Below are 25,464 nucleotides of genomic sequence, written 5' to 3'. Positions count from 1 at the left end.
GTGAAGCTGCTGAAGAAATGGGGTAATATGAGCACTTAACGGAGTACGGGTTATGATCCGAGCTGCAGAATTTTGAAGAAGTTGGAGTTTATGAAGGGACTTTTTAGGGAGACCAAATAGGAGGGAATTACAGTAATCAATACGGGATGTAATGAGACTATGGACAAGGATGGCAGCAGCATAGGGGGTAAGGAAGGGGCGGAGTCGGTTAATATCACGTAAGTAGAAGTAAGCAGACCGGGTTATGTAATTAATGTGAGACTGGAATGAGAGAGTATTATCAAGTATGACACCCAAACTCTTAACCTGAGGGGAGGGAAGGGTGGGAGAATTTTCAATGTTAATGGAAAAGCTGTGGCATTTGGTTAGGATAGATGGTGTGCCAACAAGTAAAACTTCAGTTTTATTACTGTTGAGTTTGAGGAAATTGGAGGAGAACCAGGATCTAATCTCAATAAGACAGTCTGAGAGGGAGGGAGGTGGGAGGGATGAATTGGGTTTAGAAGAAAGGTAGAGCTGGGTGTCATCGGCATAACAGTGAAAGTTTATATTATATTTTCGGAATATATAACCAAGAGGGAGCATATAAATAATGAATAAAAGAGGCCCCAATACTGAACCCTGGGGCACACCAGCAGAAACAGGATAGAGAGTTGAAGAATGGGATTTAAGTTGGATAAACTGAGTGCGGTCTGAGAGATAGGAGATGAACCAGGCAAGGGGGGTGTGACTAATACCAATGGAAGCTAACCGGTTCAGGAGAATATTGTGAGAAATGGTATCAAACGCTGCACTAAGATCAAGAAGGATGAGGATGGATAGGAGACCAGAATCAGCTGCCATCAGAAGGTCATTGGTAATTCTTAACAGAGCAGTTTCTGTGCTATGATTGGGGCGGAAACCAGATTGAAATTGTTCATAGAGATTATGGTCATTGAGATGTAAATGAAGCTGGGCGGCGACAACTTTTTCAAGAATTTTTGAAATAAAGGGGAGATTTGATATAGGGCGAAGATGATCAAAGTTATTGGGGTCTGCACCAGGCTTTTTGAGAGTTGGGATAACGGAAGCCTTTTTCAGTGCTTCAGGAACAATTCCAGTGTTCAGGGAGGAATGAATAATATTGGTTATGAGAGGTGCTAACGAGGGAAGACAGGCTTTAACTAACACAGTGGGGAGAGGGTCAAGTTGACAGGTGGATGACTTAGATTTTTTAATGAGATTAGATACATCAGTTACGGAGGGAAGAGTAAAGCTTGAAAATAACTGACAGGAAGACAGTGGGGGAACCAGGAAGTCTACTTCAGAGTCAGGAGCTCCTAAAGAGTTAAGTTGACGGTGAATGTCTGAGATTTTAGAAGTGAAAAAAGAGATAAGAGATAAGTTTACCACTTTTTACTGCAGAGCAGCTCTCTACAGCGCGTGCTGTGTATCTCTCAGCCTCCCACACATGCCCGGGCTCGTCCACAGATGTCACATTACATGCACCTGCAGCGAGTTTTGGCAGACGGAGGTTAGACCACAAAGCCCTGGACCTTGATTTCTTTGCATGGAAGTCTTTTAAACTTGACTTTTTATTTGGTTCGAATGAGCAAATGTAAGCATGCTAACATGTTAGAAACAGCAGTGGTTTCACATGATTGTGCTCACCATAACGAAGAAGTGCAGCAAATTTAAAACAGTTGACCTTTGTTGTCCTTCCTCAGCGTTTTGCAGTCTGCTAACAGACGAGAGAGGAAAGCACACACAGGGGCTTTGCAGCAGCTTCTCCGAATTAAACAGCGCTACTCTTTCTGCTCTGCGCACCAGTCAGGGGCTTTTCCGCCTCTCGCCTAATCCTGACATTTCAAGTGTTTTTAGAGTCAGAGAAGAGAGACTGTGTGAGTGGTCACACGTTGGACGTGGAAAATGACTGCGTCAGTGTGTTTAAGTCGGTAACTTAGCACTAGATTGACTTTTGGATGTGATTAAATTTAAAATGTGGTCACTTTAGATGACCAGTTGATTCTGGTTCTCTTTCTGTTGGCAGCCCCAAAAAGCTCATCAAAGCTGTCATTAAACATTAAAGTGAGGTCATAAATAATGTGCTTAAAACAAACTCCATCAAATAATCAAATGTAACATTGTTACATTGATCTGAGCCCCTCTACATGACATTGTTACTGTAAGTGGCACACAACGTCTTCGAGGGAGTCTAACTTGAGATTATGTCGTTTGTACTGTGGTGTTTCTACTTTCGCTGCAGTAAATAATATTCCACTGTGGTTAATGAGAGGCTGCGGCGGTAAACCAAAGAGTTAAAAGAAAACAACAGTTTGCATGATGAAAGTTTTTGACAAACTTTCATACTTCTACAAAGTGACCGAGCATCTGCAGCGTTACTGCATGAGCTGGGAGAGCTGACATGTGTGGAGTGGACTCACACTCATTCTTGAAATCAGCGTGAGGTGAAACAGCGCATCTCAAACCACTTGCTGCTTCTCTTCACTTCCTCTGATTGTCTTGTGGTTGATGTACTGTGAGAGCTCCTGCTGAACACAACACGGGTCAGACATTTTATCCAGCACAGGGCTGATTTTTGAATTTTTAAGTGTGACGAACAGAATAAATCCTGTCTGGTGTGTGACTGGCAGGCTTAGGCGAGAAGAATGGACTCGATCACAGAGCACAGGTAGGGCTTTTTCATTTAGTTGCTCTCTTCCTGTGCTTTCTTTGTGTTTTGGGCTTCAGTGAATCAGCTCTATAAAAAGAAATGTTCTTCCTATTGCTGTTCCAGACCAGCCTGATGTTCTTTTACCAGTTTGTGCCAGAAAACAAACACTGAGCAGAGGACATGGCGGACTGTTCAGGTGAGCTTTGAGGCTTTGACGATTTGTGAGAGCTCGTGAATCTTAGACTTACTTATTCGTGGCCTTTCAGGTGCCTACTCCATCGTATACACCCTCAGCGGTCTCCTCTCCTTCACCATCCTGGTGTTCACAGTGCTGGGAGCCGTGTGTGTCAGAAAGTAAGTCCATTTTAAGTTCTTTAAAAAGGCTTTTATTAACGACGTGACCTCAGTCTCACTTGGTCTGTTTGCTACATTTTATCTTCAAATTAAGCTGCAACAGTAACAGCAGCATTATTCAATAAAACATAACAATTTCCTTTCATGTACTTTAGCGTGAATATATTATAAGATCAGACGTTAATAAAAGCTCATTTTTGGCCCAAACTGGCTTCACAGACGGGAATGAGCCGCTCAGATGCTAACGGCTATAATGGTTTCCTTAAAATTAGTCTTTGCTTGTTTGTGAAACAAACTCTCAGCTGCTGTATGAAGTTTGGTGTAGACGTTTATTTCCCTGTTTACAAAAGTAAGATGTTCTTCTTTGATCGTCTCATTTCCTGAGATTTGTAGTCTTCAGATTTCAGTGTTTATGTACTTTTAAAGTAGAATGTGAAAACACCGAAGATGGATTTAGTTTTTTTGCTCAGCCTTTGAATTATTATTATTATTATTATCATCATCATCAATAGCTCCATAGGTCCAAAAACAGATGTTATCCACTGTAAGAGATCATGTTAACATAGACTCAGATGTCCACGGACCTACTTTATACAGCACCTAGTTAATGTTTCTAATATTTTGGCATCATATGTTATCTTTCAGTATAAGCATACTGAATTCAAATGTGTCGTTGTTTTGAAATGAGCCAAAAAGAACACACGTCCAGCTGTTCTCAGCTTTTCCTCGTTCTTTTATCCTGAAAACATTTTCATTTGTGCAGCATGTTACCAACTGAAATGATGGAAAAGTGAAAAATAACAGCAAAAAACTGACTTATTCAAAACGAATGTTGAGTCAGGGTCAGCTGAGTCTCTGCAGCCTGAATTCATGTGTGTGTTATCCAACGACCAATTTTAGCTCGTTTATTTAGAATAAAGCTCCCAAGACTCGGTGATCTGTTTATAGATAATGTATTTCTTAGGGGTGCAACGATACACAAAATTCACGGTTCGGTTCGATACTTTGGTGTCACGGTTCGATATTTTTTCGATACAAAAAAATGTTCATGCCTTTTTAATTTGTCATTTATTAAAATTATAACTATATATTTTAACTCAAAAGTACAGTTTTTAAATTTAATGTTGCTGAAACAACAACATAATAAAAAAATTAATCTGATGGAGAAATCCCTCATCTTTGGAAAAGAGAGTTTATTACAGAGAAATGTCTCTTTCCAAAATAAAAGCTCTACTATACGCTTCTTCTGGGCTATATTCTCAGCAGCATATTAAACATATCAGGTCCCCATAAGGAGAATCATGTGCTAACGGCTGTCTAAATGACTCGGGTAAAGTTTGTAGCATGCGTGCTTGTTGTTTTTGTCTGCTTCCACTTGTCTTTGCACGAGGATGATGTCGGAGTAAATGTGCAGTCATATTCGTTGTGTTCCCACTAGTGCTGTCAGCGTTAATCTGAAATGACGTTAACGCCACAACACGGCAAATCTCCGTTAACGAGCTACCGCCGATCGCCCCGTGCGTGGGGTTGGACGGTTAACACGTTAACGAGCTAACTGCGCTAACACACTAGTTCCCACTAATGTAATTGCGCATTGCGTGGCACATCCAACATACTGTTTTACTTAGTCCATGACGCGCTTACCTTCAGGGTCATACGTCACATGAAAACCAAAATAGTTCCAAACGCCAGATCTGAATGAGGGTGGGGGAGGTTCAATTTGCCATGTTGCAACGAGCTTAGCTTCTGTCTTGCTAGCTTGCACTGAGCTCAGTGAATCTGTGTTCGACTACTCCGCCTAGGCCGCACTGTCGAGCGCAGATCCACTGAGCGCTCAACACAGACAGCACCGTCAGAAGGAAAGTTGATAAAATAAATTAAAAAGTTTGTATTGTTCGATACATATACGTACCAAACCGAAAGCACTGTATCGAACGGTTCAATATCGATACGAGTATCATTGCACCCCTAATATTTCTAGATAAATGTGATTTATTTTCATTAAGGTTAGGAATATTATCACTGTTGCCTCCTGGGTCTGAATGCGCTGTCTGGCTGGGAGTGTGTGGAGTCTGAGTGGGTTCTCTTGGCTCCTCCCACAGCACAAAGACATGCAGTTAGTGGGTTCAGGTTAACTGGTGATTCTAAATTAGGTGTGAATGTGAGCGGTTGTCTCTGTGTTAGCCCTGCGACAGACTGGCGACCTGTCCCAGGCGTGCCTTTCCTCTCACCCTGTGGTAGCTGGGATAGGCTCCACCCCCCAATGACACTGACAAGGATACGTGGAAGAGACTGGATCTTTGGTTTATGTGCAATGTCACTTACAGTTACACAGTTTAGCTCCGAGTCCCAAACTGTGTGTCACAGACTTGCTGCTCTCTGGTTGGCAGCCGAGTGTTTCGCCTGGGTCAGTGTCACCTGTTCTACTGTCTACGTTATTTTGCAGATACCGATCCGCTCTCAAGACAATCAGGTTACTCCGGCAGAACAAGATGCTGATGAGTGCTGTGCCTCGGGTAGAGCTTCCCCTCTTACCTGCGAGGCCGATCCCAGTTGTGGTGGAGGAGGAGGAGGAGGAGCGGGAACTTCCTCCCAAATCTCCACTCCGACCCAGCACTTCAGCCAGGTCTCCGTCCAAGAAGCTGTGGAAAGGTCTGCAGCAACTGCAGCAGGTAGCGCTGCTTCACAGATATCTTTGTGTTCCTGCTGTAGACGCAGAAGATCAACCTTCAGATGATGATAGATTTAGATTTCACATGTTCTGTTTGGTGCGGTTCTACCTCGATGATGTACAAACGGGTCTATTTCAAATTCAAGGATCCTCCTTTCACCAAGTCAGACCTGAACCTTCTGCAGCTGATCAAAGCAGGAAAGGAAGGCGTCTTCTACCAGGCCAGGATGACCAGAGGGACGTGTAAGGGCCACAGCATGTTCACCTGTAAGATCAGCAAGGAAGGTGAGGACATGGCTGCAGGTTTGCCTGCAGGCGGAGCATCCCTGAAAGCAGTAATTAAGTACTTGACATGATAAGTAGGAGGAAACTGTCATCCAAGTAAATGATTGTAGGCTGTCCTATAATAATGTTCAAATATTCTGTTTTTAAGTAGAATTAGTGGGAATCTTTAAGTGTTGGTCAAGTTACTTGAAAAAAGTAATCAGTAACTAATTACTGATTACTTCCCCAAAAAAGTAATCCCGTTACTTTACTGATTACTTATTTTCAAAAGTAATTAATTACTTAGTTACTTTCTACTTTTTCTACATAATCCATCATACAAAATGTAATCAAATGGAAAAGTCTCTTTTTAAAACTTGTTTTATTCGTTTTAATCTTTTAACTTTATGCATCAAGCAAAAATTAAATTATATGCAACATTCTCTGACTGGAAGAAATTTGTTTAATATTTAAACCTATTTTCTGCACATTCCAGCACATAAAATAAAATATTTTTTGTGTTTACACTCAGTCTTTCAAATAGATGCAAGTAAAACACAGCAGAAAATAAATAAAGTCAAAGACTAGCGGTCCTGTTGCTCTATTTTCACCTGTAAAGCAGGAGTGGCGTAGGCGGAGGGTTACCCTGGTGCAGGTGTGCAGCGGTCAGTGGAAGAATCCGCGAGTTTCTCTGTGAGTTTCCCATTACGTCGTAGCTACTCGGTGCTTGTTTGGAAGTTTAGGGGTTTTTTCGCTGTAAAAAGAAGTTTTCTTCCCACGCACAACGGACACTAATGTTTTTGTCACTTTTTATGGAATCAAACTCAAAGTAAGGTCAGTACTTCCACGCTTTAAACGCTGCACGCTCATACTCTCTCTGCACTCCATATATGATCCATTGTTGATCTGCACACAGCTGTTGTCACGAACGTCGCACTCGCTTACGTCAATGTCATGAGACATTCTCGCTAAAAAATCACGGTTTTAGTAACGCAGTAACGCAGCGTTCCTACGGGAAAGTAACGGTAATCTAATTACTGTTTTTGCAATAGTAATCCCTTACTTTACTCGTTACTTGAAAAAAGTAATCGGATTACAGTAACGCGTTACTGCCCATCTCTGCTCATGTTGTTTACATTTTTCATGCAGTTTTTGCAACACGTCATCGCTCTGGTTGATCACATGTTCCTGAAAAACAAATTGCTCTGAGCCATTTCATACATTTTTGACGTTGAGCTCGGTGTTGATATTACAGCCCCGACCATAACTTACTGATAGCGCTGCAAACAAAGCGAGTGTAGTGTAAACGCACTGACACGTAACCCTGTGGGATTCCACACTAAAATGCTGTGACCAGTGACGTCAAACGCAGCTCTGAGACGAGCGAGGAGAACTTTGATGGCACCACATTCATCTTGTACAATATAAGTTTTGCCGTATAGCAACAATGCATTCAATACTGTAAGAGGAAGTGGGAGGAGCTACCCACAGAGACAAGCTCAGAGAGGCTAACCACCTGAATCTGCAACTCCTCTCAGCTGTAGCTACAGTTTTAGCATCCATCAACTATTCTCTGTTGTCTTTTTTGTTTACCACTTCAGCTCAGGTGCTGAACTAAGAGTCAGGACAAGAATAATAATAATAAGGATTATTTTTAACATGAATCATGCTGAGCTTTAGTACAAAACCGAATACGTTCCTTTTGATTTAGCCAGCTACATCTGGGCTTTGATTTGACCTTTGTGTCCTCCTCTATCTCAGGTGTCCGCCTCAAACACGTGGACATGGAGGTTTCTATCATGAGAAAACTGATGCACCACAAGAACATCCTCCAGTTACTGGACTGGAACGCCATTGCAGGTGATGAACACGTGCATACAGACTGCTGTTTCTCTGCTCAGGTAGAGCGGCTTGGAACCTTCTTAATCAGAAGGTTGCTGGTTTGAGCCCTGACTGCTCCAGTCAGCATGTAACCATGAAAAAGTGCTTGTATGAATGGGTAACTGTTTTATAGAGTGCTCAGGTAGAGTAGAAAGAACCAGTTTGTTTGCCATCTTCCTCCACACCGACAGATATGCTTAGTTTCCCCCCTTTCCTAACCTGTAACTATGAACTAACCTGCAACTATGAACTAACCTGCAACTATGAACTAACCTGCAACTATGAACTAACTTGCAACTACGAACTAACCTGCAACTACGAACTAACCTGTCACTACGAACTAACCTGCAACTATGAACTAACCTGTCACTACGAACTAACCTGCAACTATGAGCTAACCTGTCACTACGAACTAACCTGCAACTACGAACTAACCTGTCACTACGAACTAACCTGCAACTACGAACTAACCTGTCACTACGAACTAACCTGTCACTACGAACTAACCTGCAACTACGAGCTAACCTGTCACTACGAACTAACCTGCAACTATGAGCTAACCTGTCACTACGAACTAACCTGCAACTACGAACTAACCTGTCACTACGAACTAACCTGCAACTATGAACTAACCTGTCACTACGAACTAACCTGTCACTACGAACTAACCTGCAACTACGAGCTAACCTGTCACTACGAACTAACCTGCAACTATGAGCTAACCTGTCACTACGAACTAACCTGCAACTATGAGCTAACCTGTCACTACGAACTAACCTGCAACTATGAGCTAACCTGTCACTACGAACTAACCTGCAACTATGAACTAACCTGTCACTACGAACTAACCTGCAACTATGAGCTAACCTGTCACTACGAGGTAACCTGCAACTACGAACTAACCTGTCACTACGAACTAACCTGCAACTACGAGCTAACCTGTCACTACGAACTAACCTGCAACTACGAACTAACCTGTCACTATGAACTAACCTGCAACTACAAACTAACCTGTCACTACGAATTAACCTGCAACTATGAACTAACCGGTCACTACGAACTAACCTGCAACTATGAACTAACCTGTCACTACGAACTAACCTGCAACTATGAGCTAACCTGTCACTATGAGGTAACCTGCAACTACGAACTAACCTGTCACTATGAGGTAACCTGCAACTATGAACTAACCTGCAACTACGAACTAACCTGTAACTATGAGCTAACCTGTAACTATGAGCTAACCTGCAACTATGAACTAACCTGCAACTACGAACTAACCTGTAACTATGAGCTAACCTGTCACTACGAACTAACCTGCAACTATGAACTAACCTGTCACTACGAACTAACCTGCAACTACGAACTAACCTGTCACTATGAGGTAACCTGTAACTATGAACTAACCTGCAACTACGAACTAACCTGTCACTATGAGCTAACCTGTCACTACGAACTAACCTGCAACTACGAACTAACCTGCAACTATGAACTAACCTGCAACTATGAACTAACCTGTCACTACGAACTAACCTGCAACTATGAGCTAACCTGTCACTATGAGCTAACCTGCAACTATGAACTAACCTGCAACTACGAACTAACCTGTAACTATGAGCTAACCTGTAACTATGAACTAACCTGCAACTACGAACTAACCTGTAACTATGAACTAACCTGCAACTATGAACTAACCTGTCACTACGAACTAACCTGCAACTATGAACTAACCTGTCACTATGAGGTAACCTGCAACTATGAACTAACCTGCAACTACGAACTAACCTGTAACTATGAACTAACCTGTCACTACGAACTAACCTGTAACTATGAGCTAACCTGTCACTATGAGGTAACCTGCAACTACGAACTAACCTGTCACTATGAGGTAACCTGCAACTATGAACTAACCTGCAACTACGAACTAACCTGTAACTATGAACTAACCGGTCACTACGAACTAACCTGCAACTATGAACTAACCTGTCACTACGAACTAACCTGCAACTATGAGGTAACCTGTCACTACGAACTAACCTGCAACTATGAGCTAACCTGTCACTATGAGGTAACCTGCAACTATGAACTAACCTGCAACTACGAACTAACCTGTAACTATGAGCTAACCTGTAACTATGAGCTAACCTGCAACTATGAACTAACCTGCAACTACGAACTAACCTGTAACTATGAGCTAACCTGTCACTACGAACTAACCTGCAACTACGAACTAACCTGCAACTATGAACTAACCTGTCACTACGAACTAACCTGCAACTATGAGCTAACCTGTCACTATGAGGTAACCTGCAACTACGAACTAACCTGTCACTATGAGGTAACCTGTAACTATGAACTAACCTGCAACTACGAACTAACCTGTCACTATGAGCTAACCTGTCACTACGAACTAACCTGCAACTACGAACTAACCTGCAACTACGAACTAACCTGCAACTATGAACTAACCTGCAACTATGAACTAACCTGTCACTACGAACTAACCTGCAACTATGAGCTAACCTGTCACTATGAGCTAACCTGCAACTATGAACTAACCTGCAACTACGAACTAACCTGTAACTATGAGCTAACCTGTAACTATGAACTAACCTGCAACTACGAACTAACCTGTAACTATGAACTAACCTGCAACTATGAGCTAACCTGTCACTACGAACTAACCTGCAACTATGAACTAACCTGTCACTACGAACTAACCTGCAACTATGAACTAACCTGCAACTACGAACTAACCTGTAACTATGAGCTAACCTGCAACTATGAACTAACCTGCAACTACGAACTAACCTGTAACTATGAGCTAACCTGTCACTACGAACTAACCTGCAACTACGAACTAACCTGCAACTATGAACTAACCTGTCACTACGAACTAACCTGCAACTATGAGCTAACCTGTCACTGTGAGGTAACCTGCAACTACGAACTAACCTGTCACTATGAGGTAACCTGCAACTATGAACTAACCTGCAACTACGAACTAACCTGTAACTATGAGCTAACCTGTAACTATGAACTAACCTGCAACTACGAACTAACCTGTAACTATGAACTAACCTGCAACTATGAGCTAACCTGTCACTATGAACTAACCTGCAACTACGAACTAACCTGTCACTACGAACTAACCTGCAACTATGAGCTAACCTGCAACTATGAGCTAACCTGCAACTACGAACTAACCTGCAACTACGAACTAACCTGCAACTATGAGCTAACCTGTCACTATGAACTAACCTGCAACTATGAACTAACCTGCAACTATGAGCTAACCTGCAACTATGAACTAACCTGCAACTACGAACTAACCTGTCACTACGAACTAACCTGCAACTATGAGCTAACCTGTCACTATGAACTAACCTGCAACTATGAACTAACCTGTAACTATGAGCTAACCTGCAACTATGAACTAACCTGTAACTATGAACTAACCTGCAAGTCTGTTGCGTTCTTCTTGGAGGCGTGTCCCTCTGTAAGGCCCTGCGTCTCTGACTGGGATGTTCTCTGTGCAGAGCCCTACATCCTGATCATGGAGTATGTGAGCTACGGCACTCTGAGGACCTTCCTGCAGACCAACAGAGCCCACCTGAGTACTGACCCTGAGCTGCAGAGCCTCCTCACCATTGCTTCGTACCACGTTGCTCTAGCCATGCAGCACCTGCGCTCCAAAATGGTAACAGCACAGCAGACTGACAGGAAATATACTGCTCCCACTTTGTCCCAGTGTGACTGTTGTTGTTGACAGTTTGAACACTTTTTATCATTGTGTTTACATTAATGTTGTTGGTTCTCTGTGCAGATCATTCACTGTGACTTGGCTCTGAGGAACGTCATGGTCAACAAGTTTCCCTGGGAGGTGAAAGTGGCCGAGTTTGGTCTCGCCCGAGACTTGACGCGAATGGCGAGCCGTCGCAGCAGTCGCTGGAGAAACCCACGTGTAAGATTGCAGCACGCACACACAAGCATTTCTTTAAATCGATTATTTCTTTATTTCTACATACAGCATCCTTTTCTCACAGTGCTCGGACTGCTGAACAGCTTTGCAGCACATTTTCAAATTCATCGATCTTATTTGTGGATGATCCGTTCGTGTTTCATTCCCAGTGAGAATCCAAAGTGACCCAAACGTTTCCAGCTTTGCTCCCGCGCTGTAGTTTCACTCTCACTGTGACATGAATGCATGTTTGAGGTTCTACAGAAGTGCTTTCTGTCTAACATGTGCACACATCTGTACTCAGGAGAGAATCAGAGAGTCTGATGTTGCCTGAGGATATTTGCTGTTTAGCAGATGACCTGCTCCACATCCTGAGTTACACCCAGTCGTGCCTTTGCAAAAGCTATTGGAGCCGTCCACAGTTACTGCGCGTCTTTAGGCCGCTTCGCACCCCCCCCTCCTCCGCCATTGTTTCTCCTTTTATGTCATTTCTGACTTAATCGATGTCTGTAGTTGCTGGTGCCTTGCTTTGTTGCTGCTGTTCCTCTCCCCACCTCCAGCTTTCGATGTATGCACACGGAAGAGCGGGGATGTCCCAGAGATGAGCCACACCAGCAAATCGAAATGATGTAAAAGGCGATCTGTCGTTAGCTAAAGTGGTCCTGACTGCTTCAGGACAACACGTTTAAATGTAACCTGGATATTACAAAAACAAAAAGTGTAACTGCATCTCACGTTTGTTCCGACTTGATGTGATATGATGACCTTTGTTACTCTTTTTGAGCCCAGTTTGAACCAGACTTTGCTTCTGTGTTACTGCATGTGTGCGGGAGATTTAGCAACATCCTTTTCAACAGGAAACTGTGGTGCAGAAAAAGACCAGCAGTAATGGAGTCGTGCATTTCCTGATGTCTAAAATTGTCCCTCTGACACGGTTTCACATAGTTTGAAAATATCACCGTTAAGTTTTGGTGAAATCACTTTTTCCATCGTGTGTAAATTGTGCAGCAACGTGTGCCCCTGCGCTGGTACCCCCCAGAGTACTTCAAGAACAACTACTACAGCTACAAGGGGGACGTGTGGGCGTTTGGCATCGTGCTGTGGGAGATGCAGACATTTGGTGAGTTGGAGGTTTGGGCTGCTCTCTGGAAATCATGACTTCCCCTCTAATGGTTTAGTAAAATGTTCCACACGTACTCTTTGTTGAAGAGCGGCCTTGTGTTGTGGTGGCTCCGTGTTTTGGTGTAAAGTCATTACAACGGGCCGCTGTTCACTTCAAATTAAAAGCTTGTTTCCTCTGATACAGCCACAGCGTATTAGCAGTGCTGAAATGAAATAACAACATTAATGTTAACACAAATATAAACATAAATTAACTCTGGAAAGTTGTGTAATTGGTTACAAGTACATCTTTGAACAGAGGTGGAAACCTGGCGCCCTGACTGAAGCATCCTGTCGTCCTACTTCTGTCTGACTTCGCTCTCCAGTTCAGTTGTTTGACATTTAAAACGTGAGCTCCTGTAAGTCTACAGCAACTGCAACAGCTGCACCTCGAGGCAACTGTTGTCGTGATCTGACTCAATATAAATACAGCTGAATTGAATTATAGTGTATTAATAACTCGTGGATGCTGCAGTATTTGTACTTGTAGAGATTATCAGTTGGATACTTTCATCTGTCTTACTGTGAAATTAGTCTGCAGTCCACACCCACACAGGGATTTCTATTACACGGTGATATTTGCTGCTCATTTAGAAAGTGACAGAATCCACTTTTAAGAGAAATTGTGATATAAATATAATATAATAATATATAATATAAATACATTTTCAGGGACGCTGCCGTATCCAAACCTGGAGACATCAGAGCAAGTGGTGTACCACATCTGTATGGGTCACAAAAACACAAACCCGGAGGGCTGCAGACCAGAGATGTAAGTGACAACTGCCTTTAGCTTAAATGTATCTGGTGTATTAGTTATTGATATATGTCGGTTAAGTTAGATTGCTGTTCTCAACAGAACAATCATCCTCGTAATGACATCAGCTGTTACACAGAGTCAGGTTTCACTGAGTTTTGTTGAAACACAAACATCATCTTTCAGGTTTCGAGCAGAGTGATGCTCACGTGTCACTGTGAGAAACTAAAGCTGTTGCTTTAAAAAACACAACACGCCATCATAGGATCAATATTCAATACATAAAACTGTTGCTGAAAAACAGAAAAATCCAACTTTATTTCTGCAGCACTTTAAAAACAACACGTCTGACCAAAGTACTTGTCACGGGGTGCCGAGGCCGTGTGTGAATATAAATGGACCCAAGATGCAGACTGCTTAAGTGGTGAGCGAGCTTTATTAACCAAAGGGTGACACAAACGGAGATGAGGGGGACAAAAACCAAAACCTAAGAGTAAACTAAACTGGGAAAAGCTAAGCAAAAACAAACCTGAAACCTTGAGACATGAAACGGAGATGCAGGGAGAGTAATGCAGCCAGAATACACAGGAAAGTGGAGGAGAACAACACAGACGAAGCAGCAGCGAGGACGAGGTAACACACACAATAGCTGTATCCCAATTCAGGGTCTGCAGCCTCAACGATCCTCAAGGGCCGCGTACTTAAAGACCGCTAAGGTCGGAAGTGCGAGGCTTGTGAAATGGGACGGTCTAGCCTCCGTTGCTCTGCCCAGGTTGCCTAGCAACCATGATACTAACAGCTGGAAACGTTTCATACAGCTTTGTTTGACAGAAATGAAGGAGAAAATCTTTTGTTCATTTGTTTGTTTCTACATGAGCTTTGATCATTCTCTGATTAAGCTCAGCTATTGAACGGCGTATATTTTAAAGTAAAGGCTTTAAAACCAAGTTAGTACAAACGTCACTAATGTCACATGACTTTGCCGACATGTGGCCAACAGGAATGTTTTAATGTTCTTCATTATTAAACATTCGCACATAAATAAGTGACATAATATTCAGTACTTACTTAAAGTTTACTCTTCGGGCGCCCCTCATCCGCCGTTGTTTTCCGGCAAAATTGTCCACACCCACCGCCGCGCTATGCATTCTGGGATATGTTGGGCCACGAAGTCTACACCGCCACGTCCTTAAAATTCAGGGAAATGAAGGACGCATTTGAGGGCCGCATTTCGAGCAGCCTTCGAATTGGGACAGCCTTCGTCGCGTCGCTGTGACGTAATCGGCCTTAAAATGCGGCCTTTAAGGCTGCAGACCCTGAATTGGGATACAGCCACACACACGGCAGGAATCAGGGGATGGGAAACAGGAGGGGAACACACCTGGAAGACATCACAGCTGACGAGGCAGGGGAAACGTAAACAGAACACACTGACATAAGACACAGACTTTCACAATAAAACAGGAACTTACACATGCAAGGACACAGACTAAGAAACGCGGACTTAACACAGGAATACATGAGCAGAACCGAATAAACACTAAACAGGAAGAACAGAACCAAAATCACAATAACACAAAACACAAAACACTGGGTCAAAAGGACCCAGGGTCATGACAGAACTTCCCAGTAAAAACAGAGATAAAAGTTAAGAAATCAAACATTAATCAAAGAAAATTAAACAATAATAAAATATATAAATAAAAAATACACATGAATTAATGATTAGATAATAAATACAATTAAAGAAATAACAAAGATTAAAAGTGACCAAAAAACTGACTAAATCTGACCAGAAGCTGGTTTTTCCTAAAATGCCTCAGAGAACATGTGTTTTTAAAAGAGATGTAAACATGTCAAGTGTTGTGGCCAGCCTCATACAGGGCCAACGTATCCCATAATCTGGGGGCCACGACAGCAGACGCTCAGAGGTACGCAGGAGCCGGGCCGTTTAAAACTTTAAAAGCAAACAATAAACTTTTAAAGTCAATTGTAAGACGGACGTGTCCCTGTCAGCAGGCGAGCAGCAATATCAACATCCAAAATTTAAGAACAATTGTTGCTAAATCAAAGATATCTGGTAGAACTCAGAGGAGGACACACGAGGCACAGTCGGCGAGTTCTGACACGCAGTCAGCAAATGACAACGTGTCACACGCAAAGAAACAAACTGCAAAAGGAACAAGATGACTCGTGCAAACCAGAGGTTAGAACAGCAGGTGCACGTACAGCGGGGAGGCTGATTGGCTAATTGTAACAAATAAGCAGAGAGAGTTCTAACAAAGGGGGAGTCAGCCTCACCCAAGGAAGGTAGGAATACACCTCGATGCCTTTAGCTGGGCAGAAATCTAAAAGACGCATCAACATCTGTGTAAAACCGCCTGACATTAAAAAGCTGCTGATTTACTAACGAGGCTCGTTGTCAGGAGGATTTTGTCGAGCCTCGTTAGACATTTGTAAGAGTTTCGTTTTCAGGAGAATATTTAATGGCGTTATGCACAGAAAAACAAAATCATGTCTTTTGTGTGTTGTGCTTGTGATGGGAGTGTGTTTAGGAGGAGGAGGTGTCATCAGAACAAGTGTGTAGATGACTCACAAACTAAAACTGGACGTAGCTTTCCAACTTTTTCCTCCTTTAGCTTAATTTCAGTTCAACTCGTCCCTCCATCAACATTTAAACTGGATGAGTCACATTCAGGTTCTGCCAGTCCCGCATCATTCCTTATGTACCATCCCTCTTATATCTCAGGATGATAATAACTATGATAGAGAATCATGGACTGTATCACTGAGTGACCTCTGACCTCACAGACTTCACATCATGCGAGACTGCTGGCAGGAGCCGCACACCCTGAGGCCCTCGTTCACAGACATCGTCTGCATGCTGGAGAGCATCATGGAAAACGACGCAGTAAGCAGCAGCATGTTTAAGCTCTTCTCTCTTTATGATCTGTAAAAATCACAGCACAGCCTTTGTGGTGCTGAGATGTTCATCACACAGCATTAAAACGCGACTATATTAAGTGTTTCCACAGTATTTTCAGAGAAAACTCACTGACATGATAATTCTGTTGAAATGAATTCAATCAAACCGAACGGTAACGTTTGAGTTTCACTCAGCAGAACTCTTGTTTCATCGTGTTTTGGTTATTAAATGCACCCACATGTAGTTGACTTGTGTTTGTAGAGATTATTTTCTGAACTATTTCCCAGTTTGAACCTGCAGACAGACAAACATGTGTTAGATAAACTGTGTTCTTCTTTGCAGGACTACGTGGATGTGGAGAGTCCAGAGCAGGTGGTGACAGATGAGGCCGAAATTCAGGAAAACAATCGTTTACGAGCAGCGAGTGTCAGTTTGGACACTAATTTTTAAACGGGTACTTTAAACCATGCGTGTGGATTTCAGGGGGGACGTATCGTTACACAAGTTTTTACTTCCTGCTGAATAAATGAAATGTAATGTGCATGTTTGTTCAAAAATGATTATTTTAAATACCTGTAGTTTTCATTTTCTGTATTTTTATATTCTTATATTATTTTTCATATATAAAATATTAGTTTATAACCAATTTTTGTGGTAAACAGAATCAAACTGTGTGATCACAGACTGTACACTGATGACGGTCACGTTTCAGGACTTTGTTTTTGTGGATGTATCCTAACAGGCGCACACTTCAACTTCCTCTGACAACAGACACAAATACTGACACATTACCAGCTGAACACGGGACCACCGAAGGCTGGATCATGCCAGTGTGACGCAGCCTGAGTACGAAATGAGAATAATTATTTGAAAGCAACACAGAGAGCCTTACTTCATAATCAGTGTCCACTGATTTGTTACCTGGAGTCTGATTGTTGTGTTTTCTTTACAACGATGTTTCATCCATGAACTGTTTGCAGAAAAGCTGCAAAGTGATGAATGAGAAATACGTAAGTTTTTAGATCACATTTATGTTCTCGGCTCGACGTTTGAAGAACCTCTATGAAACAAGATGATCTCACATGTAAAGTCCAACAGGAGGCGCTGTTCAGCATGTCTGATGTACCTTATTTAATATGTCTGTATTTTAACAGCATTTCTTTATTAATTTATTCAAATCTTTCTCAGTGTTTGCTTTCATCTGTATATTTTAGCTTTTCTGTTTTGCTGTTTTGTAAACCAATATTAAAAAAATCCATTTTTAATGTATTTATATAGCAGGGGTCACTTAACATTGCTACATTTGAATAAATTGCAGCAGCTGAATTGCAGTCCTTGTGCCTGGTTTTGCTTTTAAGACCCAAACATAAAGATAAATGACAGAACAGAAAGTTTGAGACTAACACAAGCAAAGTAGGAAGACTTACCCGTGAAGGAGGACGGACCAAATGCTGTTCAACGTTTAACTCTGACTCATCAGCTTGTTTTTGTTGATATGCAAATAAAATAAATATGATTTTTTTCTACTACTTCAAAGGTGTAACAACAAGAGAAGCTGTTACTGGGTAGACTACCAACAGCATGTTTCCATAAGAGATTACTCAGCTCTGTCTTTGTGGCAGAGGTGCAGAATCAGTCTGAAGGTGCTTCACTAGCTGGTGCAGAGCCTCAGGATCACCCAGCAGGGTAACGGTTTATTAAGTGACCAGTTTGCAGTCAGTTTATCCAAACTCTGATGCTACTCCCCCCAGACGACCGTAACAATGCACACGTGCTGCACATACTGAAGGATCTCTGGTTCTTTAGGAAACAGCCTGTGTGTTGGTCAACGTGTTGTCAGTGTGGACGACAAACACTTGCACATCATCATCTTGTCCCAGGATGAAAATGGGTTGTGCAGCTGTTCTCTTCCTGAGGTTGGCCACCGTCTCTCTGGTCACATTCACACTGAAAGCCAGATGATTTCTCCTGAACCAAATCATCCACCAGTGCTCTGCACTTCTCCTCCTGCCATCACTAACACATCCAACCCCTGCAGGTGGTGTCATGAACACATTGGTACAATTTCTGTGGAAATCATAAAATGGAAATTATTTTAAAATCACTGTGAGGCATAATTATTTGCCTTTTCAGTAATTCTTCTCCCTCTTGTGGATGTAGCTGATTTACACACTACACTGCCAAAAGTACTGACACATGCAAATTGTTGAATTCAGCCGTTCCAGTCGCTCTCAGGAGCTCAGTGGATTCCAGTGATAGGGTTAGGGAGCAACAAATCCATCCAATGAGTTAAACTGCAGGAATGTCTTAAAGACATAAAGACCTGGATGGCCGCTAACTTTCTGCTTCTTAATTCAGATAAAACTGAGGTTATTGTACTTGGCCCTGAAAATCTTAGAAATATGGTATCTAAGCAGATTCTTACTCTGGATGGCATTACCTTGGCCTCCAGTAACACTGTGAGGAACCTTGGAGTCATTTTTGACCAGGATATGTCCTTCAACGCACATATTAAACAAATATGTAAGACTGCGTTCTTCCATTTGTGCAACATCTCTAAAGTTAGAAATATCCTGTCTCAGAGTGACGCAGAAAAACTAGTTCATGCATTTATTACTTCCAGGCTGGACTACTGCAATTCATTATTATCAGGATGTCCAAAAAACTCACTGAAAAGCCTTCAGCTAATCCAAAATGCTGCAGCAAGAGTACTGACAGGGACTAGAAAGAGAGAGCAGATTTCTCCTGTTTTGGCTTCCTGTTAAATCCAGAATTCAAAATCCTGCTCCTCACATACAAGGTCTTAAATAATCAGGCCCCATCTTATCTTAATGACCTTGTAGTACCATATCACCCTATTAGAGCACTTCGCTCTCGCTCTGCAGGCCTACTTGTTGTTCCTAGAGTATTTAAAAGTAGAATGGGAGGGAGAGCCTTCAGTTTTCAGGCCCCTCTTCTGTGGAACCAGCTTCCAGTTTGGATTCAGGAGACAGACACTATCTCTACTTTTAAGATTAGGCTTCAAACTTTCCTTTTTGCTAAAGCATATAGTTAGGGCTGGACCAGGTGACCCTGAATCAGGGTTTTAATAGTTTTGCAATTTTCATTAGTTTTTATTTTTATTTAGTTTTGACTTCAGATTTTCAATTTTATATCAGTTTTAATTAGTTTTTACCAATTGTTTGCTAGTTTAGTTTAGTTTTTATTTTTTTGAAAATCCTTAGTTTCAGTTTAGTTTTGATTAGTTTCAGTTATAGTTTTAGTTGTGTTTGCAATAATTAAGTGTAACAAAATCCCAGTTTCATCATATCAGTCATTCTGCTCATCCTTGGGTATGTTGCTATTCCAGCTACCATACTGCACCCTGGACAGGTCGCCTGTCTGTCGCAGGGCTAACACGCAGAGACAGACAACTCACATTCCCACCTATGGGTTCTTTAAATAAATAAATAAAGGCAGATGAACAACCATTGATTCCAGGCAACTATAAAATGTATATCTTGGCCCCAATGAGACTATTAACTCTCGCAGCACCGGGTGTTCGTAATTTTGGTTCAAGTGAATTGATAAACTTTTTGAAGGTAACTGACTCAGTTGTGTAGATATCCCCGTCCTGTTGTCTCGGGATGCATCACGCTGCCTTGCCTGGGGTTAGCTTCTGTTTTCTGGGGATGAGGGTTGAGTGTGCTCCCTTACCTTCTCAAGCTAAGCTAGGTTAGCCTTCTTGTGTGAGCTTTTCAAGTGCACTTTAAGGTTTGTGGGATTTTTTTCCCTTTAGAAATGTCCCTCATAATTTGTCTGTTTCCACTACAAGACACTTGCTTTCTCCAAAACACAGTCATATTCAAAGTAATCCCAAATTGGACTCTGGCTCCCGACTTTTCCTGACATGATTCTGCGCGTGGACGGAGCAGCAACACAGACGACTCGACTAACGTACTGCCACCTGCTGGCATAATGAGACACAGCAAGAAAAAAATCTGGAAACTAAACTTCATTTTCACCCTTGACTCTTGTATGACACGCACACATCAATGAAAACTAAACACATTTTTGCTATAAATTCAGTTAATTTTAGTTAGTTTTGGGAACATTCATTACAGTTTTAGTTAGTTTTCGTTTTTTTTGTTTTTATTTTTATTTCCGTTAACGACAATGTTTTTTCACTTCTAGTTTTCGTTATTTCGTTAGTTTTCGTTAACGATAATAACCTTGCCCTGAATCCTCCCTTAGTTACGCTGCAATAGATGTAGGCTGCCGGGGGATTCCCATGATGCATTGAGTTTTTCCTTTCCAGTCACCTTTCTCACTCACTATGTATTAACAGACCTCTGTGTTGAATCATATCTGTTATTAACCTCTGTCTCTCTTCCACAGCATGTCTTTATCCTGTCTTCCTTCTCTCACCCCAACCAATCACAACAGATGGCCCCGCCCCTCCCTGAGCCTGGTTCTGCTGGAGGTTTCTTCCTGTTAAAAGGGAGTTTTTCCTTCCCACTGTCGCCAAAGTGCTGCTCATAGGGGCTCATATGATTGTTGGGTTTTTCTCTGTATCTATGAAGCACCATGAGGTGACTTTTGTTGTGATTTGGCGCTATATAAATAAAATTGAATTGAATTGAATTGAATTGAATTGAATTGAATTGAATTATAACAAAGTGGAAGCGATTTGGAACCATAGGCACGAGTCAAACATTTCAAACTCTTGACACTCTGTCTGGTAACTCAAATGTACAGATAAGAGTAGTGGTCCCAAAACTGAACATTAGGGATTTTAAAAAGATGATCAGGCCATTTTATGCATTGTTCTTGAGATTTCATTTATGATCCCTCCTGTTATGTTGCGGGTCAGATCGACCCAGAACAGAAGAGATGTCACATGTCATCCTCATCACTACAGAAAATGAAAAAAATCTAAATTATACAAGAAAACAGTAAAATACTCAGTGCCAGTGTTTCTGACACTTTTGGATGAGTAGACATGCCCCGGGTCAAATTGACCCAGGACCATAATTGGTGTTCCAACATAACAGGAGGGTTAAAGCAACTATAAACCTGATGTGAGAAAGTTGGCTTTCCAAGTTTATGCTCATGTTTCACAGTATAAAAGGGTTTTCTTGGGTACTGCTCCTTTGACTTCACCACTATCTACAGATCACTGCATAATTTTTCTAAGATAGCTGCAAGATACTTGTAACAAAACAAATTTCTTTCAAGAAAAACTGTTAATTCTGTAACTGGCTCTCAATAACGTGATAGGTCTTCAATAAATTGCAGGAATAATTAAATTTGATGAATCCATCCATCATCCAGTTATCCTTGTCAGGGTCTCAGGAGGAGAGGTACTTCCTGGACAGGTCGCCAGTCTGTCGCAGGGCTAACACATAGACACAGACAACCATTCACAGTCTTGGCTATGGGCAACTTAGAGTTAATAATTAACCTCAACCCCACTAACTGTAAGGGAGGAAGCCGGAGTAAACCTGGAGAATACCCACGCAAACACGGGGAGAACATGCAAACTCCACACAGAAAGACCTGATGGTGGAACTGAACTCAGGACCTTCTTGCTGTGCGGCAACAGTGCTAACCACCGTGGATGGATGGATGGGTGGATGGGTGGATGGATGGATGGATGGGTGGGTGGGTGGCTGGATGGGTGGGTGGGTGGATGGATAGATGGATGGATGGACATATCACAGGCAGAGCACAGCGAGCTGAAATCTCTGAAACCGACTGGCCTTCACTTCCTACGAGACAGAGAAGCTCTTCTACCCCTGTATACGAGAGGAAACAGGACTGGACAACCGTGAATAGGAAGGTTAACAACAAACCTCCAAAACAACTGAATGTGAAACTGCAGAACAGATTTGCTCCACTATCAAAGGACCCGGATCTATATCGGACAACTATCCATCTAAAAGTAGCGAAGTAAGGTCTGAAAATCTGTTGAAAAGTAAAAGGCCACAGGGAAAGCTAAAGGCCTGAAACTCTGATTGTGGGTGACTGCCGTAAAGGATGTACAAAGGATGTGCGGTAAGAACACTAAAGTCCTCTGCTTTCCTAAGGATATGATCAACAACCTGAAGGAGAGAATTCTTCAAATTGCAGATGAATATCCAACTGTGACAAACATTGTTCTGCATACAGGGTCAAACGATGTGTCCAAACAACAGTCGGAGGTTCTGAAACGGGACTTTACTGGATTATTAAATACTGTAAACTCTCTGAATGCAGCTGTATTCATCAGTGGACCTGTACCGCCCGTCAGAAGAGGAGACGAGAGATTCAGCAGGTTGTCTGCACTGAATAAATGGCTCATATCAGCATGTACTGAACACTCAGTGCATTTTATCAACAACTTTAATATTTTTTGGGAACGCAGGCATCTGTTTAAAATGGATTTAATTTTAACAAGTCAGGGGTGAAACTGTTCACCTGTTATACGTCATCCATCTGTGCTTGGTGCCAAGGCTGAGATAAACGAGGAGTTATCTCATAAAGAGGAACAAACAGTACTGCAAGAACAAACAAAGCCCAGCAGAAACCTTGAGGAGGAGCTCCATCTGCCCCCACCTGGGAGGAGCATCAGGTGGGGGCATCCTGAGGCAGGAAGAGGGGTCCCTATTTGCCTCCAACTCTCTCAACAACACCAACGACCAGGACCAGGGACCACGACCTTCCCCAGTCCCCCAAACCCCTGACAGGCCATCACCCTCCTCCCCCTCCCTTTCTCCCTCCTCCCCACACCTGAAATTCACTGAGGAGATGATGGAGCGGGTCAATGCTGGGCTCAGATCTACCCCCCGGCCCAATCCCTTTTTGTCCCCCATAAACCCCCCATGAGAGCAGCCAAAGGTTCGCCATCAAGCCCCGCCCCCAACAGAGCAATCGAAGTTACATTGCTCTGTCTCCGCAGTCTGATGTGTGATGTGTGGAGCGTCCGGGCTGCGAGGATTATGGCAGTGGTGACTTTTCCCAGGAGAAGCTGGGACCCTGTTTACTAGAAGGTTTTAACATTTCTGTACTTTTAGGTGACAGAAGGAGACGAGTGGCCTGGTCAAAACACAGAGAGCTGCACTCTAAAAGACCTTTAAATATAGTAAACATACCTCGTGTGCCACAGACTGCTCCCAAACACGAGGGGACAAGTAATGCCTCTAAAACACTTAAGTTGGCTTTATTAAACGTTAGATCTTTAGCTGGGAAAACATTTTTAATTAATGATTTAATCACTGAGCACAGCCTTGATTTTGTTTCTAACTGAAACTTGTTTGGACCAAAGTAACAGTGGAGCTGTTCTCATCGAGACGACCCCTCCTAACTACAGTTTTATCAGTGAGGCCAGCGTGAGCGGGGGGGGGGGGGGGGGGGGGGGGGGGGGGGGGGGGGTTGCTGTCTTATTTATGAATCATTTCAATGTAAGCAGCTGTCTCCTGGAAGTTTGCAGTCTTTTGAATATGTGGCTTTAGAGCTGAAGGCCCCATCCAAAGTTGTGTTTCTTAATGTTTACAGGCCTCCCAAATACTGCACAGACTTTTTAATGACCTCAGTGAACTGCTGTCTGTGATCTGTGTTGATTTTGACTGTGTAATTATTGTTGGGGATTTTAACATCCATGTGGACAACCCTCAGGACAAAGAGACTAAAGACCTGAGTAACACTCAGCATGTAACAGAGGCCACACATAATAGAGGACACACTCTTGACCTACTGATCTCCAAGGGCCTGAGCATTTCAGAGGTTACTGTGTCTGATGTGGGCCTGTCTGATCATTACTGTGTTTTCTTTGAAAGTAAAATCTCAGCTCACACAAATATATCAACAGCAGTGATCACAAAACGGTGTATAACTGAACACAGTAGTGAGATCTTTAACCAGGTCTTCCCATTAACACCTGACCTGTCCAGAGGCTCAGTCAATGAGCTCGTCAATAGCTTCAATGCTAAAATGTTAAATGTAATGGATACAATTGCTCCCATTAAGGTGAAGGTTATCTCTGGAAGGAAAAAGTCTCCATGGAGAAACTCCACACTAGTGAAAAATGAAAAAAGAGAGTGTAGGAAAGCTGAGCACAGATGGAGAAAAACAAACCTCCAGGTTCATTATGACATCTATAAAGAGAAACTTCACAATTATAATTTACAACTGAGGAGTGCAAGAAGGTCCTACTTCTCTGACATCATCACCAAAAACAGTCATAATGCTCGGGTCTTATTTTCTACAGTACACAGGCTAACAAACCCTCCTGTGTCAGTGGCAGCTGAACTTCGACCATGGCCTGCAATGACTTTGCCAAATTCTTCACAGAAAAAATCCAAAAGATTAGACAAGCAATTACATCAACAGCAGATTCAGGATATGTACTGTGTCCACTGAAAAACTGTTTAAACACCATGAAACAGTTTCACCCTATAAACAGCAAAGACCTGGAGGACATCTTAGGTCAGCTGAACTCCTCCTCTTGCTGTTTAGATGTCCTGCCAACAGGTTTTTTCAAAAAGGTCTCAAAGACTTTAGAGTCAGACCTGTTACAGATCGTCAATTTCTCTTTATTATCAGGTGTGTTTCCAGAATCACTAAAAACTGCTGTAATTAAACCTATAGTGAAAAAGGATAATCTGGACAAGACACAAATGAACAACTACAGGCCGATCTCAAATGTCCCATTTTTAAGTAAGATCATTGAAAAAGCAGTTTCTCAACAGCTCAATTACTTCTTAAAACAGAATAACTGCTATGATGCCTTCCAGTCAGGTTTTAGACAGAACCACAGCACTGAAACCGCTCTGACCAAAGTGTTTAATGACATATGTCTGAATACAGACAGTGGAAA

At 42.3% G+C, this 25,464-nt stretch overlaps 1 protein-coding gene and 1 long non-coding RNA gene across 2 annotated transcripts; one reads left to right on the top strand and one right to left on the bottom strand.

Annotated features, from left to right (window-relative positions):
* Nucleotides 1–206: 206 nt before the first annotated feature.
* On the top strand, nucleotides 207–21,273 carry LOC146504593 (tyrosine kinase receptor Cad96Ca). Its single transcript, XM_085184474.1, has 12 exons — nucleotides 207–2,671; nucleotides 2,777–2,849; nucleotides 2,920–3,007; nucleotides 5,454–5,679; nucleotides 5,825–5,963; nucleotides 7,704–7,802; nucleotides 11,363–11,523; nucleotides 11,650–11,787; nucleotides 12,793–12,904; nucleotides 13,618–13,717; nucleotides 16,514–16,613; nucleotides 16,971–21,273. The coding sequence occupies exons 2-12, from the start codon at nucleotides 2,834–2,836 to the stop codon at nucleotides 17,076–17,078; spliced, it is 1,287 nt and encodes a 428-aa protein (XP_085040600.1). The 5' UTR covers nucleotides 207–2,671; nucleotides 2,777–2,833; the 3' UTR covers nucleotides 17,079–21,273.
* Nucleotides 3,959–5,883, bottom strand: LOC146504594 (uncharacterized). Its single transcript, XR_014877899.1, has 2 exons — nucleotides 5,788–5,883; nucleotides 3,959–5,713 (listed from the first exon to the last, which is right to left on the bottom strand). It is a non-coding gene; the product is annotated as an uncharacterized LOC146504594 (long non-coding RNA).
* Nucleotides 21,274–25,464: the final 4,191 nt, after the last annotated feature.

This window comes from Neolamprologus multifasciatus, chromosome 14 (assembly GCF_963576455.1).
Source record: "Neolamprologus multifasciatus chromosome 14, fNeoMul1.2, whole genome shotgun sequence".
Lineage (NCBI taxonomy): Eukaryota > Metazoa > Chordata > Actinopteri > Cichliformes > Cichlidae > Neolamprologus > Neolamprologus multifasciatus.
This window is presented reverse-complemented; position numbering and strand designations above follow the sequence as displayed.

Excerpts from the sequence above, each read along its gene's own strand:
- LOC146504593 (XM_085184474.1), top strand. Across the intron at positions 11,524-11,649 it reads AGCACCTGCGCTCCAAAATG|ATCATTCACTGTGACTTGGC; the intron begins GTAACAGCACAG and ends TTCTCTGTGCAG. Across the intron at positions 16,614-16,970 it reads GCATCATGGAAAACGACGCA|GACTACGTGGATGTGGAGAG; the intron begins GTAAGCAGCAGC and ends TCTTCTTTGCAG.